The sequence below is a fragment of the Embiotoca jacksoni genome, unplaced genomic scaffold (genome assembly GCF_022577435.1).
Source record: "Embiotoca jacksoni isolate LCO1_2020_lvr unplaced genomic scaffold, fEmbJac1.0.p SCAF_10, whole genome shotgun sequence".
Lineage (NCBI taxonomy): Eukaryota > Metazoa > Chordata > Actinopteri > Embiotocidae > Embiotoca > Embiotoca jacksoni.
Window position 1 is genome coordinate 6,207,159 of NW_027185230.1, and position 19,774 is coordinate 6,226,932.

General features: G+C 41.5%; 1 protein-coding gene across 11 annotated transcripts in view; it reads right to left on the bottom strand.

Annotated features, from left to right (window-relative positions):
• Positions 1 to 77: 77 nt before the first annotated feature.
• Positions 78 to 19,774, bottom strand: part of ank1b (ankyrin 1, erythrocytic b) — an 81,172-nt gene continuing 61,475 nt past the window's right edge. For 2 of the 11 annotated variants that reach the window (XR_011178927.1, XR_011178924.1), the window contains 8 exons: positions 18,544 to 18,628; positions 17,453 to 17,527; positions 16,328 to 16,459; positions 15,569 to 15,727; positions 13,720 to 13,791; positions 7,860 to 8,520; positions 7,049 to 7,727; positions 5,239 to 5,266 (listed from right to left, as the gene is read on the bottom strand). Coding sequence is in view for 5 of the 11 variants with exons in the window: in XM_069162833.1 (XP_069018934.1) it covers positions 5,500 to 5,568; positions 7,049 to 7,120; positions 7,457 to 7,727; positions 7,860 to 8,520; positions 13,720 to 13,791; positions 15,569 to 15,727; positions 16,328 to 16,459; positions 17,453 to 17,527; positions 18,544 to 18,628 (1,596 nt within the window). In the remaining 6 variants the exon portion in view is untranslated. Of the gene's footprint in view, positions 5,267 to 5,472; positions 5,569 to 7,048; positions 7,728 to 7,859; positions 8,521 to 13,719; positions 13,792 to 15,568; positions 15,728 to 16,327; positions 16,460 to 17,452; positions 17,528 to 18,543; positions 18,629 to 19,774 lie in introns of those variants that run through there. The other 9 variants (XM_069162853.1, XM_069162833.1, XM_069162869.1 and 6 more) reach the window with 9 other exon arrangements.

Sequence of the window (19,774 nt, forward strand, 5' to 3'; positions counted from 1 at the left end):
TCATGAGAAAATAACATCACACAAATAAAACAAAAGCTACACCACTTTTTGCTTTTTACGAAACAACACACAACATGTATGTCACATCTTTGTTTATTAACTCTTGTAAATGGTTTGAGCTGGTGTACAGGGTAAGATGATCTATACATATCTTCATGTCAGAATGATTCTGATTGAAAGGCTTGTATACATATTCACGTTTGTTTATCCTCTCTCCAGGACAATACAAAAGAAAAGAAAACAAGTGGTCATAGCTACAAAGCCTCTACATTCCCCATGATGTGGGCGTTGGCCTAGTCTAGATAATGCTTAAAGAACATCCATAACAACTCTATGAGGGTGCATAGCATTCTAATTAAATATATTTTGTCATATATTTATACATATATTTTCATAAAAACATCTTTTTTTTGTGCATGTGCGCAGTTGCATTCCTTAGGATAGAGTAATATGATATTGCGTTTACATTGTCATGTATCCATTCTAAAGGAGTATAGGTGATCTCTATTCTTCGCAACAGTTAAAATGTTACAATACTCTTTTTAAAATACATCGTCATAGGTTACACGTCCTCTCAAGTCGCATGCCTGGTAAAAATTCTCTCTCTTTTTCCCTCTGATCTAACTAGGTTTGGAAACAAGCGTCATCACTCACTCACTCACTCACTCACTCACTCACCTCACACACACACACACACACACACACACACACACACACACACACACACACACACACACACACACACACACACACACACACAGTGGTAAATTTATCACGGTGCACACGAGTTGAATTCAAACAGTAAATCCCACATTATGTCTGTAAAAATTCCACCTCAGAGTGGAAACAGATTTACAAATGATCATTTCAATTAGTGGAGCATATATATATATTTTTTTTTTCCAGGATTTCAAATGTCACCATGACAAGGAGAGAATGACTTAAAGTCAAAGTTATTTTCCTTAAGATTTTAGTTCTGGATGATTTGGCGACACCTGCAGTTACTGATGGAAAGAACAAGTGTGTTTTACTAATCATAATGATTTGTTTTGACCTCTGGGGGCACCAAAACTCCCCAAACAGTATGCAGGAATCTACATTAATCTGATTTGATCTGGTTGGCAGCTACAAATGTTTTTTTCTCATCAATACTTATTTTTGTCATTTCCAATTGTGTTACCTGTAAACTGCACCTCCTACATGATAGTCAAAAGCCTCGTTTCCACCAAAGATTCCCTCCAACTTCTATTCCCAGGCTCTACTTTTGAAGGAACTAAAATGTTCCCAAAGCTGTTGTTGTCCGTGGTTCCACAGCAGCTTAAAGATCCACGAGGATTCTTAAAATCATCCTGCTGGCATCTTCGTTTTTGAGTTTTAATGGCGGTTGACAAACTAGCTTATAGGTGCATTACCGTCACCTATTGGACTGAAGTGTGGAAAGTTGATTCCACTGACATTTGCAGCGTGTGCCAGACTAAATACAACCTGGAATTTGCCAATGGTCCATCTATGGTATGATTTCTTCCGTAATGTTGATGTGGAAACAAAAAAACAACGCTTTCGCAAATGCAGATTTTTTTAAATAGCAGTTTTTAGTGAGTATTGAACCAGTAAGAAATGTTCAGGACACCACCCCATAAAGTTCTTAAACTTTGGAAAGAAATAACTCCTAAAGCAAGGACTTTTGGAAATGAATCACCCTTGAACTTTTCAGACCGGGTCTTGGTGGTTGAAACCCTGTTAGAAGAAGTTCTGCAAAAGGTTCCTGGTCCCTGGAAAAAGTTTCTCTCAGTGGCAACGTGGCTTAAATGACTTTCAAAGCTTTCTTCACATACAAAAGAAAAGCAACTATTTCAAGCTCACTCCAACAAGCTGAATCAGTAATACTAAACTCATAAGTATTATGTGAAACGCATGACTTCACCGGTTTATGTATTTGGCGTCACATCCAATACATTCACATAGTTCGCTGTGAAGCATTTTTATCCTATGCAGTTTAAATCTGTACCATTAACAATAAAACTACAATACAGAATGTAAATCTGTGGAGCCGCTGCATGGCTGAACATAAACAGCATCAAAATGAGGCTTTATATACATTAAACCTTAAGGATTATAACTTTAACAGAGCGTTAAGTTATGTATTTTCTTAGAAATGCCTGGATCCAACCTCTTGTGCTGATACAGGACAAGACTTAAATACTAACAGGATGAGAGTGACTTACTTTAGCGACTGTGGGAGTCATTGCCCTCAATTAGTCAAAAGCTGTAAAAGTTTAGTGAATTTAGTGTCTTGTTTGCCCTCTGGTGGGTCTTTCAAGCCTCAAAGTCAAAGTTTGACATCAGCTGATTGTGTAAGATTAGACAATGGATAATAATAAAAAAAAAAACCTCATAAATCACTGCAGGAACTGTGTTTTGTCAACAAAAAAAAACAAGAAAAAGTGTTTGACCATAATGAAATGAAATGAAATGGTCTCATGCTTCACCAAAACCTGTTTGGTTCACTTTTGTTCTTCAGTGGTGGAAATGATTTACAATAAACACAACCAACAGAGGGGTCAGCTGTCTGAGGAGCTGCACACCTGACCACACACTCAATACTCTCGGTCATTGTTGGTCTTATCTGAATCAAAGAACTAACACACACACACACAAACACAAACACACACACACACACACACACACACACACACACACACACACACCTTGCACACAAACCACCTTGCTTTTCATTCCCCCTTCCGCCCCAAACCAACCAGACACTGAACTCTTACTCCGAAGCACTCACTTCGTGTATCACACTCGTCTTTGAGAGGAGGACTCAGAATTTAAAAACAAAAACAATTTGTTTCTGACGGAGCAGAACTGAAAACCTGAGTGGAGAAAAAAGTGGAAAAAACGTGATATGTAAAAAACATGTGCTATATCGGATGAGGTTCTCGTGCATGGACAGGGCATGGGAATTATGTGCATTTGTGGGATGTATAACTAATGTGTTCATTCATTCATTCAGTTTCTCAGTCACACGGGCTACAGTAGCATTTACAGTACTTATGGGATAAATAGTGTGTTTGGATTTTCAGGAAATGTGTGCTACGATGACAAAACCCCTCCATAGTGCTGCCGTCAGGTTTCTGCATAAAGTGTGGATCAAGACATGAACAGCAAAACGATTTACAGAGATGCCAGTGAATTTCTGAAATGTGTTCAACAACTTAAATTTCTCAGAAAAAAAAAATTTAGTTTGGTGGATTCCACCTCATGGCAGCGGCAAACTCCTCAACAGGTTTCAGTGTATTAAATAAACATATCCTTGTTTATATTTTGCTACGTTAAGTGCTGAAAAATAAACAACCCCTGTCAGGCTTCCACAGTCCCACACTGCTACAGCTGAGTCATCTGATCTCGCATCAGTATGTCCTTTCTGACTCATTCACTTCAAGGTCGATGGAACCACTCAGATTACAGCACAGCTGCGGGAACGCCGCTTGTCCAGATGGAGTTTCGGCCTTCAACGAGGAGTTCAGTCTTTTACACCGTCCACTGTCAAATCTACAAACCCTGGCTTCCATCTCTTCTTCTAGTTTAGATATTATTGCTGTGGCAAACTCCAAAAACTGACACTGTGACTGATAATTATTCACCTGTGTGATGCATGTGTTTCTGGATATATATATATATATATTTTTTTTTTTGTGTATGTGTGCTTTTGCTAGTACAATACTGCACTTTTAGAAATGTGTGTCTTGACAGTTCACGAGTTTGGGGTCAGTGTTAATAAGACAATCACAGTGCTACCTGTCTGTCCTCGCTGCACAGTTCCTTTCACCATCACCTGCTGCAGTAGCAGCTTTACACCTGTCAGTCACGACACCCATCCTCACATGAATCAGATCCTCCATGTCTTCTCCACCTTCATTCACTTTGCTTCAAATGAATGACCCGAAACTCGACGGTGAGGCGCTACAGCCATTGCAAGCAGACAAAAGAGGGAGCACAAGAGTTTTAAACACTGGATGGGAGGACCTTAATATGCAGATGGGAGAGGCTTGTGATTTTACTGCATATAGACTGAGGCTACTGATACAGACTGTGGATCAAGATGACACGCGCTACTGGGGAAAAATGATGGAAGAACGCAGAAAAGGTCACGAGGGAGGAAAACGTCAAGCTTAGTGTCGTAGAGCTGCTGCACAAGGCAATCAAGCAACCAACCTATGTCCAAAGAAAACATTCCTGTTGTCTGAAAACACATTTCCCCCTAAAAACACGAGGGGTTAGAGGTCCGATCCTCCACCGAAGTCAAACAAAAGTGGACAAGTTCCCAAAGTAACGAATAACAAGAAGCGAACTTCATCCCACAGAAAAGAAATGGAAAAAAAAGGAAAAAGACGTCGGCACACGCAGACAAGAGCTCACGAGCAGGGGAGCGCAGCGGCTTACTCATTCCAGCGCTGAGCACGCCGTGACATCACAGGGACAACAAGCCAATCATGAGGCAGGGCTCAGCGCCAAGCCAGAAGCAAGAAAACACATGCGGTAGAGAAGAATACACGCACACGTACGCACACATACATACACCGACACATGTCCACATAGCATAGAGTGCATATATCACATTGAGAATAATAGGGGAAAAGGTCCAGTGAAAGAAGCATCGGTAGGCTCAGCAGAGCTCAGCTGTTTACAGAACCATCCGTTGAGGGACTTTTTTTTTTTTTTTTTTTTTTTTTTTTTTTTTGGGCTGTAGTGTTATTGGACTCAACTTGCTGACATAAACCGCTCCAGTTGGGGGGAATAAGGTCCATACAAAGGCCTGGACCCGAGTGTGGGCCAGCCCTGTACCTTGTACCCCTTCAGTTTGTAGATAATGACAGTTCAAAAGGTCAAAGGGCATGCACCAGCAGTTATCATGCATTACAGTTCACAGGAAGCACTTTGTTGCTTTTTTTTTTTTCTTAGTTGTTTTACGAACATTTATGTTTTGTTTTTGTTTTTTTATAGAAAAAAGAATCATGCCTTAGTCTAGTATATATTTTTCTTTACAAATATTATAAAACTACAAGCTGAACTTGTCTTTTTTTTTTTTCTCCTCTTCTTTTTGTTTTTCTGGAGCTCCACGGTCACAGGTTTGAGGATGATTCTGTTTGTCATTTTATGGTTTGCAACTCCTTTGCCCTTGTCGTCTTCTCCTCACTGCTCATTTTCCTCTGCGGTCTGGTCGTGGTTTTGTGGAGGATGGTTTGGCAGTGGCTCTCCGGTCCTGCAAAACAGAGAGAGACACCTTCAATACACGATACACGGGCTGAATTACTTTGGCCTTCCAGTAACATCTAATCTAATTTTGAACATCAATAAAACAGAGCAGCATGTGAGAGACTATTAGGCTCTAACAGAGTCCAATAGGTGACCATTCAGGCATCTATCCAAGCACTGGGGTTGCACAAGTGCTTGTTGTGTGTCCCGTACCTGGAGGACTGGGGTAGTATGTGTATTTCAGTGTTTAACTCTCCGCAGACTGGTGCGCTGCACTGACTGAGCGCCCTTTCTCACATCCACCCCCACCTGGAGCAAGGAGGGAGGGAGGAGGGAAGGAAACAACACTCGGACCAGTTAACTGCTGAAGCCTCTACATGAAACCAGAGCAGGAAACTAACTCGTCTGTCCACCGGCCAGCGACTGTGACTCGCACATTCACCATCTGTCACTGTTCTACATCCAGCCAATCAGATCGGATTAACACACGGTTTTTGTACACAGAGAAATATATTTGAAATTGTGCATTTTCAGAGTCAGAATTTTCATTACAGTGGTGCTTGAAAGTTAGAATTTCTATATTTCTGCATAAATATGACTCAAAACCTCATCAGAAGTCCTATAATTAAATAAAAACAACCAAACTCAAGAAATAAGAACAAAATATTACACTTTATTATTTATCTACTGAGGAAAACGATCCAATTTGACATATCTTTGAGTGGCAAAAGTTTGTGAATGTCTAGGTTACGCATGGTTACTAGTAGAAAGCCACTGCTCTCCAAAAGAACATTGCTGCCCATTGGCAGTTTTCCAAAAATCATGTGAACAAACCAGATGGTTATTGGAAAAATGTTTTGCTGACAGATGAGACAAAAACAGCAGTTTTTGGTTTAAATGAGAAGTGTTATGTTTAGAGAAAAGGAAACACTGTAGTCCAGCATGATAACCTGTGAGGCATGGTGGTGGTGGTGTTATGGTTTGGGCCAGTTTTGCTGCATCTGGGTGAGGACAGCTTACCATCATTGATAAAAACACACATTTTTGAATTGTAAATTGTAAAAGAAATGCCCAAACTGAATCTTAAGAGAAAATAGAACATGTAGCAAGACAATGACCCAAAGCACGTAAGTAATTCAACCAAAGAATAGGAAAAGAAGAATAAACTATTTAAATATTGTAAATATTTGTTGATGGCCCAGTCACAGCCATGACCTCAAATGTTGTGGAGGGACTGTTTTTGGGCTGTTCATGTGTGGAAACCATCAGCATGCCATGATTAAGACTGTTCTGTACAAATAAATGGGCTAAAATTCCTCCTCTAAATTTACTGTAAATGTTTCGTTGCCGTTATTGCTGCACAAGAGGGTCACACCAGATACTGAAAGCAAAGGTACACAGACTTTTGCTACTGACAGATCTGTAATATTGGATCATTTTCCATAATAAATAAATGACCAAATATAATATTTTTGGATCATTTGTTTAAATGGATTATCTTTATCTACATCTGATGATGTTTTAAGATACAAATATAGAAAACTCAGAACTTTCAAGCATTGTACATTACTCTTGCGTCACAGTTGGTTTGTTGTCGTATCTGCTGATGGGGACAAAACACTTTTAACCAACATATGGCTGGTGGCTACTGTTAATTTCCCACCCTGTGTGCCAGGCTACGTGACTGATTCAGTGAAAAAAAAAAAAAAAAAAGCTGTCTGCTTGGGTGTGACAGTGTTTGTGTGTGACTTATGACTCACTGGATATGATGAAAACACAAGTGACTCACCTTTCTAGCGAGCACATTTCCATGCTCCTCAACATACTGGGCCTCAGCAGCATAGTCCTGCTTCTCCTCTCTCTGTAAAGAATGACACAGTTTAGATATAAATAGCAATTCATAATCTTCAAAAAGCTGTCTGCAATCAGAAATGCTAGCTAAAATATTATTTTATCTGACATGGCAGATAATTCTGCTCTGGTTCTGTGACTTGATCAAAATGATCAATCATCAGTTTTGATGATTGCCAAGTTAAGTGAGATCAAAACTGGTAATGATTGCGACCAAACAAATCAAATTGAATGACCGTCTCCCGGTTTGATTGTTAAAAAAAAATAAAAAGATAAAGGGATGGACAACGATGTTTTCCACCATCCAGGCGCAGGAAGCGGCGGGTGGTCGGCGTGGCAACCTGACCTGGCCCAGCCTGTTCTCTTGTTCCCGAGCTCGCTGGCTTGCCTCCTGATGGGAGAAGCCCATCCCCTTGTCAAAGGGCTGCGTGCCCTGCAGGAGGTGCCCACGCAGCACATGAGAGTAACCCGTGTCACACACCGGAGTGAGCAGAGCCTCCTGGGCCACATGAAAGCCCGGCATGCTGCCGTCATGTCCCGATGACACCGAGCCCACCCAGCCCTGCAGGGAGTCCTTGTCAGGTAAGTAGGGTTGAAATGCTCCGCCTCCAACTACCCTGGGGAGCAGAATGAATAAAGCAGAGGGAGAGAGGAGGAAAAAACAACAAATGATGCAGCAGATATGTTACTAGTCTTCCTGAGCAGAGGCAGAGGAAAAGTGAGTGTGACAGCGCTTATAGCTGGCGTACCGGTTGTCTCCGTTGTGCTCTGGACCCCGACTCAGTCCCATCATGTCACACCGCTGGGCATACACCTGCTGGCCTGCAACAACAGAAATCCCTTCCACTGAGCCCAGCCCTACACCTCCACCTCCTCCTTTTGCTCCTCCTCCTACCGCCACGGCTTCCCCTCTCCTCGCGTCCGACCTCTGACCTCCCAGTTGGCCGTTTAGATTGACCTTGGGAACGGCGCCACTGGCCCTCACCCTGTCCCTTTCTGCCAGCGCACTCACTGGCTCCTGTGGCACCTCCTCCTCCTCAACCTCCCCTTCCTCCTCCTCCTCCTCCTCCTCCTCTTCCTCCAGCTCCATGATGGACCCGCTGGCCACGCTGGCTCCGCTGCTCGGGCGGCCCAAGCTGTACGGTAAGGAGAGCGTGGCGCCCTCCGAGTCGTCAGCCCGACTGCTGCCGTCCAGTGACGAGTCCTCCACTGTGACCAGCGACGGGCTGACGCCTGCCGGCCACACCTGAACGTCCGACATTTCCATTAACGTGTCCTCCTCTGTGGTGGCAATGGGCGCACACTCCAGGCTGGACACCTCCTGCCAGAAGGGCTCCACACCCAGCGGAGAGGGCAAGCTGTACAGCATGGAGGCCGGGGACAGAAGCTCCTCCTGCACCAGCCCATAACCTGGAGGGAAGACAGGGGCGAGACAAGAGAAAGACTAACACCAAGCAGGCACAGCCACGGGGAGGATGGGGAGGTGGTGGTTCGACTGTTTCTCCGTCCTACAAGGGAAACAGGGGGGGCTCAGCCGTGTCCCAATACACCAGGAGAGACACTAACGTCAGTCTTTATCAAGCTAACAAACTTAGGTTATGATTGAGACGTCCTGATAAGTTTGATAAGAAAGAGACATTGATGACGAGCCAGAAATCTCAACGTCTCAAAGACCTTCAAAGAAATCCCAGCCAATTTATTACTTTTCTACATTGAGTTAAAAGAATGCAGAAACATAACTGGAAGAAGTAAAACAATGTCTTTCTTTTCAAAATCAGCTTTATTTTTCTTTTCTCTAAATTGATGAATAAATATTTGACCTGATTTTCTTTTTGGTTTAGGTCGTTGTCATTGGGACACAGCAATATGCGTGAGGTGAGGGAGAAAGGGGAGTTTGGTGTATCGTCCGTTATTTGTGAGGTGAATGATGCAGGGCTCTTAGTTTGCTACCACGTTAAGAAAGTGAATCTTCAGAACAGAAACTGTTCCAAAAGACGGGTGAGTGTAGAGTTATATATTGATTGTGGGGTTGGCACGATATTCACTTTTCAAAGCAGTGTTTGGGAGAGTTTTTCTCTTCTCCTTTGACATCTTTGTTGTTTCTGGCAAATATATTCCAATTAGCTAACTGACCATCACACATTCACATATACATTACAGTAATTTTTTTTCTTTTTTTTTTAGATCCTTGTTTATGTTGTCCAATCGAGGTAAAGGCTGGCAAACTTTTCTAGATTGATGTTTGGACGAAGTTTTTCAGTGATATTGCAGCAGCTGCGATACATACAACGTCTGTTATCGTTCCAACCCTTGTCATGTGTCCCCTGTTGGAAGGCATCAGCATCTTGCAGATTCTGCAGAGGACAATGCAAGTTTTTGTCGTTCTTGCATTCTCCTGTACTTTAGCTGCACATCAGAGACATGCATTTGTATGTATGTACTTCAAGCATCCAAATAAAAGTCACTGCATACACACACACAAACACACACACACATTTAAACACGGACACATACATGTCAAACAAAAATACTACATTTATAAACGTCCTTTTGTCAGGAACAGCTGGCCTCCATTTTTATTCTAAACTGCTTTTTGAAAACAAAATCGATCACTTAGCGGCAGTAGGTTTAATTTTGTGTTATTTTGTCTCTCAAGAATCTTCACTAGAATGCAGATGATGATTACATTAGAAACAAATAGATTACAATGGTTCGGCATTAATTTTTTTTTTAAATCAATAAATCCAGAATCAACCTTAACTAAAATAAGTAATGTATATAGAAAATACTCTCTGCACGTTGTTGCGGTTATTCACAACACATTTTTGTTGTACAACTTTCAGTGTTGTCAGACTAGCAAAATACACAAGGACACATACATACACAATCAAATACACAATCACACATTATATTGAGGTTTATTTTTTCTAATATCTTACAAAAACAATATATTTTACATTACTATTCTAATTTACATTTTTTTTAATAAAATCTTCCATGTATAGTTTTAAGGTCATTGGAATTTAGATTAAAAAAAAAAGTTGTGAGGAAAAGTTTGTTTATCTCGGAGTTCTGATATTTTTTGTTTTTGGGAAATTATTATACTTTAGATGTCACGTGAATGTGAATCCACATGTTGATCTTTGATGACACTTGGAGACAATAACCCTCTCAGATTTTGGCACGTGAGAGGTTGATGTTTTTAATAAATTGATGTGTTGGTGAGTTCAGATGAATGAAATCAAACAGTAAAGAAGTATTTCACCCATAATCAATTGTAGGATTTGTTTACATCTGCAGTGGAGTCATGACAAAAATTCTCAATATCACACTGACAGATTAGAGAGGCTTTATAGACACGTAGCTGAGACGAGGCTCTGGAAGAAGAAGCCCTGTCTAAAGCAGGTTTTATGAACTGATACAGTCAAAATAATTTGTATAGAACACATAAATGAAAACTAAAATATCATTTGGTTTCTTTATCTCAGCTCAATCCCTCCAGCCTCAGTACTGATACAGCTGGTGGACGAGGCAAAGAATAGAAAGGCACAAATTTGTTTATAGAAATCAATGCTTCCAGTGACTACTATCACTTTGGTGGCAGTCCATAACTAGACTTCACAACTACAATTATCTATTTGAAGCAATACGATTTAGCTGAACACTATAATTGTAATGTGATATCCCTCATTTTACTTAATGAATTGAAAATGCTCTGATGTTGAACTGTGGAAACAAAACATGGTACAAAGTAAGAGTTAAGTTAAGCATTAACAGCATTTAAATTATTTTTTTTTAATCAAAGCAAACAAATGTTTTTTGCAGAAACAACCTATTGTATAAATATCTAATTGGTCACTCAAATGTACCAATGTGCAAACAATTATTGTGTGAAACAAAACATCAGAGTCTACCTTACCTGTACTGTTAATCAGGGTATTTTCTATTCTTATATTTGAAATGCTTCAATGAATAACAGGTAAAGATTATTTAAATAATTTTTCTTCCGAAGCACGCTGAGCTACGTCTCACAGCATCTCTAACTGTGTAATCCACTTCAACTCTAGTCAGTCAATATATTAATGGGTGGAATACCTCCTTACTGTGGAGGTAACTGTCTCTCTGGGTTTACGCACTATTTGGCCATGGTGTGGGTCGGCGTGTGTGTGTGTGTGTGTGTGTGCGTGTGCGTGCGTGCGTGCGTGCGTGCGTGCGTGCGTGTGTGCGTGTGTGTGTGTGTGTGTGTTTCTGGGATGGTACATTTCCAGGATGGTGAGAGGTGGCTTCAGAATGAGGTGAACAGGGAGGAATGAGTCAGAATGAGGGTGAGGGTGAGGGTGAGGGTGAGGATGAGGATGAGTTGGATGAATGTGGGTTAGTCCTTCCCTTCACTCCTGCTGTTTAAACACAAACACGCACACGCAGGTGTCAGGGGCACGACATGTAGTGAAGCACAAAGAATCTCCAGACAGATTGTCATGGCACAAAACAAAAGGACAACAAACTGCACAGCACGCTACTCACTTTACCACTACACACACACACACACACACACACACACACACACACACACACACACACACACACACACACACACACATACAAAAACAGATGAGGACACAACCTTTTTCGCTCACAGGTGACGCTCAAATGTACAGACCCAGATCGATACACAAACACAACACACACACACACACACACACACACACACACACACACACACACACACACACACATCTCACAGCAATATCCCTGCTGGCAGATAACGTTCGGACAATGTTAGCAGTGAGTCTGTCATCAGACATGGACATCACAGACGGATCTTTTTGTTTTTAGTTTTTGTTTACTTTTACATAAGGTAGTTGTCGAGTAGAATTACAGTTACCTTTTTCCTCCGGCATTTATCAAACTTTCAAAGTATGTTTTACCATCAATTATTTTGCCCATGACTGAAAGAGCTTGTGTCACTGCAACATTGTCTGTTGAACATTATGTGCTACGCAGCTGACCATGTGTTACAGCGTAGCATTAAAAAACACACACCATTTATGTAACAGGAAAGGAATTAAAACAAAAAAAAAGAACAGTTGTTTGTTAATATAGCATTGAAAACAAAGACTGAAATACACCCATTGAACAGAGAAAACATTTTACACTGTGAAGAAAAGTTCATACATTGAAAGCATGCCATGCACATAAAGAAGTCATAATCAAAAAACAGCAAACAGCAAACTTTATTTCTGTCAAGAAACGCCTCACTCGTACACACCTGTCACTGTACAGACAAAAATCGTAGACCTGGGTAGAAAAGGTGTTTTAAAAGGATTTGTATATGACTAAAAAGTATAAACTATTACATTGAGCCGAATTTATCTTCTTAGGTGTTTCAAGCATTTACAAACTCCTTTTAAGCTGAGCTACATAAAGTCATTTCCTTGACTGTCTATGAACGAATTCAGCTGATATTTACTGAGACCCAGGTCTGAATCACACAAACACGCACACACGCACACAAACACGACAATACTGTAACAGCAAAGCATGCAGCATGCCCATGCACAAACTGTAGTACACACACAGAGCTGGATTTAAAGAGGAGGAGAGGGTCCCCACTCGACTGAACGAGGGAGGAGCGCGGGAAAATAAGATGACAAGAGAAGAGGAGGCCCAGAGGTCAACATGAGGTCATATGAGGTCAAAGGTCGGACAGCAAGAGCTGTGAGGAAGAAGAGCAGGGCGAAGGGGGGAGGAGGGGGAGGAGGAGGAGGAGGAGGAGGAAGAGGAGGAGGAGGAGCAGGGCGGCTGGGCAGCAGATATGACATGTCACAGGTTCAGAGAAAAAGGCAGAAGGCAGGACAGAGTCCCGAGGAGAAGACAAAATTTCAGGACTGCTGGGACATTGTCGCTATGCAACAACGTCTGCTGTCAATCAAGTGGTAATCGGACGGGAGAAATTTTGTCCTTTTCTCAGGAAGAAAGAAAGAGGGAGAAATAGAAACAAGGTATGAAGGCCCAGAGCACACTATTATCTGTGTACCAGTGCCACTTTGGACTAGTGTATCCATCCTAGACACACGCACACACACACACACACACACACACACACACACACACACACACACACACACACAAACACACACACACACACACACACAAACACACACACACACACACACACACACACACACACACACACACGCATCCACCCATGTGTAATCTAAATGATCTCAAACATCCGTAACAAACAAATGAGAAATTACCCATGTGATAAGTGTCGGCTTGTTTGGCCTTACAATATTTATAATCCTGTCAGTATATAGAGTTGTCCTCGTTTCTCATATTCAGTAAGAAGAATAAGGAACCATCATGTTCAGGGCTCAAGTATGAGGTGTGAAAAAAGTGTAACTGAAAGAGAAATGACTTGTGCCCCAGTGAGGAAATGCACAGAGGCGGTGTTAGTGCATGCTGCAAAAGACTTGGTTCATGGTGGAAGAATGACACCATTCCTCAGACCTCAAAAACATCATTTGAGATTCATCATCATCATCATCATCATCATCATGTCATGAGCAGCAAACCACCATGCAGCCCGAGTTGCCTTCAACTTACCCCTTCTGAAAAACGGGGGTCTAATAACTCGTGGCTTGTGCACTAGGCGCGATAGCCGTGTTTCCGTGATCTCTTGTGGGGCAACAGAGACGACAAGGTGAAATGGCTGTTACCCAGACTCAGAGGAAGCAGGGAGGTTGGAAAATAAATGAGAACAACAGCTCAGCTTGCTGTGCTGAAGAACTTCATCTCAGATTGTTAGTAGTAATGACTACATTAGCTGTGGTGACCGATGCACGTGGTTGAATAAGTATCTAAAGCGCACAATCACATAGAAACTACTTTGAATTCTCTTTGTAATGTGTAATTAAGCTTTCCTTATTTTGTTCTGAAACTATCTTTCTGAAAGAATACAACAAAAACTGTACTTGGATATTAAAGTGATAGAGCCTATGATTAACTTTGCTTTCAAATTCTTGTGCAGGAAATTCCTGTAAATTTACTGTTTATGACTGTTACATATCATCATTGGACAAAAATCAAACAAGTTTAACATCAGTCTTGTCATAATTATACAGAGTATTCATTCAATGTTTACTTCAACTTGTGTTGTGTTCATGATTTTTTTTTTTTTTTTGAATAGTCATTAATTCACAAAACAATTGCGCGAATATTTCCTTTGTTTTTACCGATGCCTGGTAGTGATGCATTACAACCACACGGTTGGCGGTAATGCACCTAAAAGCTGTTTTCCAATTGTCATTAAGCTACAAAAGAAGAAGATGAAGAACCCGTAACTACCAAGTTGCAACCAACTGCGACCACCACACGTTGGTTTGTGAACTGCCATTCTAAAGCCTCGAGTTTGGATTTTCACTACGCCCCGCCCTCCTACAGGGAAAACCTGACTGCGCCACAGGCCTGTCAGTCAAACAGACACCCCCCCCAAACATACCGGCTTCCATCCATCCATCCACCCATCCATCCATTATCTATACCCGCTTTATCCTGAACAGGGTCACTGGGAGGGGGGTGGGGGGGGTGAGGGGGAGACTAGAGCCTATCCCAGTTAACTTTGGGTGAAAACAGGGTGCACCCTGGACAGTCTATCACAGGGCCAATACAGAGAAACAGACAGAAACAAAGACCATTCATGCTCTCATTGACACATACTAGGAATTTTTAGAACCAACGTACCGGTTTACAGAAGCCTAATATCTGATTAATGACGGGATTATTTTCAGATGGCCTGCCAGCAAACTAATAAGAAGGAATGACTTTAGCAAACGACAGCATGATGACTTGTTGACAAAGTTGATCAACTATATATTTAATGAGAGAATCCTAATGGGAGTCTATGGAGTGAACCCCTAGTGGCCCTCAGTAGTATTGCAATTCAAGGCACTTCCGCAGTGGTCTGATTTTTCATAACCGGAATCTATATCCATTTTTATGTACAATCTATGGTTACTACCAGGCTCCGGTAAAACGTGTGCGGCACTCTGCAATTAGATGTTCTGGTAAAACCAGGAAAAACATGCAAAGACCTCTACAACAGTCAAAATGTTCTGTGTGAAACTTCTTTAAAGATAAACAAAAATGTAAAGTTGGCATATCAAAAGTCGACCACAACTGTGTTTTGAAAAAGGTTCGGATAGTTCTCATTAATTAGTCCTTTCCTTGTGTTTACCCTAAAAATGTCAACAATTTAAATGTTTTGTATTATATCTTCAACCTTTCGAAACTAATAGATTTGTAACTTATAAGAAGGGGAAAAGCAATCTGGACTTTAAGGTAATAAAGTGTTGCAGTCTAGTTGTAGAGACCTGATTTATTGTTGATTGCTATATATTGATTTGAACCTTTCATTTTTGTGTGTAAAGCTTAATGTTGTTGCTGTGTGTCTTACCATTAATGACACTGGGGGACAGCAAGGATGAGTCACGGTCGCTGAGTCGACAGGCTCCCTCCTCTGACGAACCGGGCGCTGGCTGTGGAGCCTGACCCTCCAGAGAGGTGACGATGTCTGCACGATCAATGTTCTTCAGAGCGGTGTACAGGCTCTCCACTGAAAAGCAGACACACCGAGGGCGACAGAGAGACAGAAAGGGAGACCGGCACAAGGACACAAACAAGAGAGGCAGTACAGGGGAAAAGTCAGGGAAGACGGGAAGTTAGAGACTGTTGCAGAGGGCTGTCATAAAGCGTAGGGACTTTGAGACTATGTGTATCCATTTGTAATGGCCAAGAGGATTAGGAGTTTATCAAAGTCGGACACTGTGGGATCCATTCAGACCAAGTGTAGAAAGCTCATAATCCTATTTTAGTACGTAGTGGTATATACTGTCTACATTTTGGCAAACTGGCATCACTTAGAGTACACTGAATTAGAGTGTATGCATGTATGCTCAGGTGACTATCTGATCCCGAATTTTTTTTTTTTTAAACTTGATGATTCTTCGGCAAATTCTTCAGTTACACGATGTTGTTTCTCAACGAAATGGTAGATTAATGGAAGTTGCTTGTGCTAACAGCCTAACTGACCAAAGTAGCATCTTTTCTGTCAGACGCACAAAAAACATGCAGCTGAAACACCTTGTAGACACAGATGTTCCCAACATTTTTTTTTGTTACTCTGCGTTTCGAAGGGGTACAGTCCTGTACTTACTCTTGGCCCTTTTGCCCTCTCTGCTGGCCCACAGGTTGAGCAGGGCAGAGCTCTGGTCCAGCAGGGAGTTTGGATTCTCCACACGGATCCTGTTGATGTCGTCCACACCAAACTGAAGCTCCCGTGCCAACTCTGAAAAGAAACCGGGTAAGTACATAAAAAGAGAGAGAGAAAAAAAAAGACCAATACAGTGGATGCTAATGTAAAGAACCAAAATATGAAGGTAACTCACAGATGATGGTGTTTTACCACATTACTTCAGATCCAAACTAACACCAAAGTCACACAATAACACAAACTAACCGATCGAGGCAGGTGGACCAAGAAGGTGAAGTTGACATGGTGGAGGGGTCAAAATATTCTAAATATCATGTACACTGGGGCATTATGTTTGGTTGCAAACTTGGTCCACAGCGGTAGCTTACAGGCCTGTGTTGTCACACATTTCTCCAAATTGTGGACATGCTGATCCAATCTACTGTGTGCATATACTGTACTTATTCCCAGGTTGTCAGATATTGCAGTTCTCTCAAAGCTGTTGGTGTCGGAGAGATATGGAGAAGGTGCCCTTTAGTGTCTAAAACACATGCACAAGGTACCTTATGTCTGATGTAATGTCACGAGCTGGGTCAGAGGAACTACAGTAATGTAATGAGTTGCAAAGAGGGGTAAAGTCTGTGTAGGGAGGAGGGTGGGGGTGGTTCGATGGCTCAAACCCAGGACATTCACTCAGAAGACAGGTGTTCGAGTCCATGACATGCAGATGTCAACGTGCATTCTTTTAAGTAATGTAAGTGTTAAATACTAATTTTAACCCAAACCACAATCTTTTCCGAACCTTAACCACGTGGTTTTGGTGTCAAAACGTAAGGTACCTTGTGCATCTATAGGAGATTTAAACAGCTTTGATAAAATGGCAGTATTTGACGCCCTGGGAAATACACTTACTGTGGATAACTACTTCAAAAATACCCAACTATCCCTCTAACTGGTGACAGGTTGTTGGGGAAACAAGTCTGATCAGCGGTGGTTCGAAGGACTGCTGGACCTGGGGAGGGACTAAGGACCAACAGCATAAGAGGCAGGAGTGCTCGTCATGTTACGGACGTATCTGAAGCGACTAACCTGCCCAGCTTAAACCCAGATGCTCAGATATGATGTTGATTTTGATCTCAGTCCTCTCCATGGCATTCACTGTGGCTAGAGAGAAACAAAACAGCCAGTTTAGAAACACACAACACAGCATTAAAAGCCAGTGTCACCGTGGGTTAATTTTCAAACTTAGTGAGTAGAAAATATAAACTTCGGACAATTCAAATCTATCTGACAGGCATGTTACATGCTACTGTAGACAGTTGCTATTAGATTTTTCCATTTTCCTTCTTTTCGGACTTGACACTGGCTTGAGTTGCTATTAAAGTTGTTAATAGCAATACTTACCTTGACAAAAAGCATTGCTCTGTTGGAGGAAATAAGCAATACCCACAACATTGTTTCTATCTATATAACCTTCAGAGTTAGGACATCATATGGACAGGGAGGTTAGAATTTGGGGTTCATTCAGGTGCTATAGTCCCACTAACCAGAGTAGCATTCAGTAACCATGAGGTGCAATGTAGCAGCGCTGTGTACTTGATAGACAGAAAAGGCCTTGCCCTTCACCCCCCCCTCCACCCGCCATCAGCATCTTGACTCTGTTCATTTACCACAGGCCAGTATAAGGGCTCTTCTGTCTAACTCCACTGCGAGGTCCTGCCCATTCTCAGTGCTAAGCTACAGTGCTAATGCTAACAGTATCCGCTGCCATGCCATTGGAAATCGCAGTGGAGCCACCAGCGCCATGCAAAACCAATCACAGAAGTCATTCATCGGTTCTTATAGCTACCAGGACACTCAGGACCAAAAAGGCTGATTTGCCGTGTGCCATGGAGCCATTTTGGGTCATGTTGGGAACGGCTGCTTGTCTTTTGGTCGCACATTCAGTCTGATTTCGTCTAACTGCACTGCAAATAACTCTGGGGCATACTGTAGAGCAGTGCATTGCATCCAAGGCTCAGTCTTTGTGCCATGCGTGCACACGAGACAGATAAGGGAGAGTAGAGAGGGCAGAGTAAGAAGCAGGGTTGTAGGTAAAGGGGCAGTGCAACATTCAGTGCCCGTCTCCACTGCGTGTCTATCAGGAGAGGGCTGGAGGTCAGGCATTTACAAAGACTTACCCAAACCGGGCTCGTTCAGCGCACTGTAGCGCTCTCTCAGGGCAAGAGGGGTTAAAGTTCGTCTGCGCTCCTCACTCCCAACAACCTAAAAAAATAATTGAAAAATTACATTATAGTTACTTTAAAATGATTATCTGATGCAGTACTCTGAAAAAGTGTTGTTTGGTCCATGTAACATTAGCATGATGTGGAGCTTTGTAAGGACTGATCACTTGAATTCACACTAAAATGAGCCCATCAAATATGTATCAATATGCTGAACTCCTCTTTTTTGGTCGTTATCAAAATGAATGACATGTTGTAACAATAATCCAGGTAAAATGCAGAGCAAGAATAGAAGTGAAACCTGAGAAATATGGAGTCTCCATACCTTTAAAGCAGTCTGTCAGTCCAACAGTACCATAAATCCTTGGGAATTAAACATCCAAATTCCTCAGAAGAGTCTAACAGTCACAAATTGTCCAATTGTTGACATTTAGGCGACCAACGCCAATCGGTCCCTCCAAGATTTCGCTGAGGTTTTTTTGTGATTGTTGCAATCATAAATGCTTGATATTGCAACAGATTTTCCTCAAAAATGGTGATGTAATTGGCTAAGTTTTAAACTAGTTTTTTGGAAATTCAAATGTGATGTTTTTAAAGCACTACCTGTTCAACAATCAAATGTAATCACTTAATTTGCCAAAGACCATGGTGCACAGCATTGATATATTTTAGTTCTAATGTTGTTTTGTTTTTTTTTATCTTAGAGAACGATGAGGCTCAGAGTTAGAACAACTTCATGAAAGTGATGCAGCTTTATAAAACAGATAATCTGTGACTGTAATAACAAACAAAGGCTACATATGAGCTTTACATGCTGTTTACAATTAATTCAACACATACTGTATGTACAAAAACTAAATATCTTTGTTAATAAAGAGAGTATTCTTTGGAAAGGTTACTTTAATGCCGTGATACTTTCAGCAGTGCTCCCGTTGAAGCAATTTTTTGTGGAAAACTTGAATTTTGTCAATTATTGCAATCGCAAGATTGCGATTTCCTGGAGGGACACCCCATTACAGGGAAGGGTATAAAAAGAGTAAAGCAGTTCCGTATACTGCTTTGCTATCTATCTGTCAATGCAACATTTTATTTTGATTGTGTATGTGACTGAAACTCATTTTAATGATCACCTGACTGCTTTATTTGAAAGTCAAAATGTATCATTGTGGCTTTTATTTTATAACAG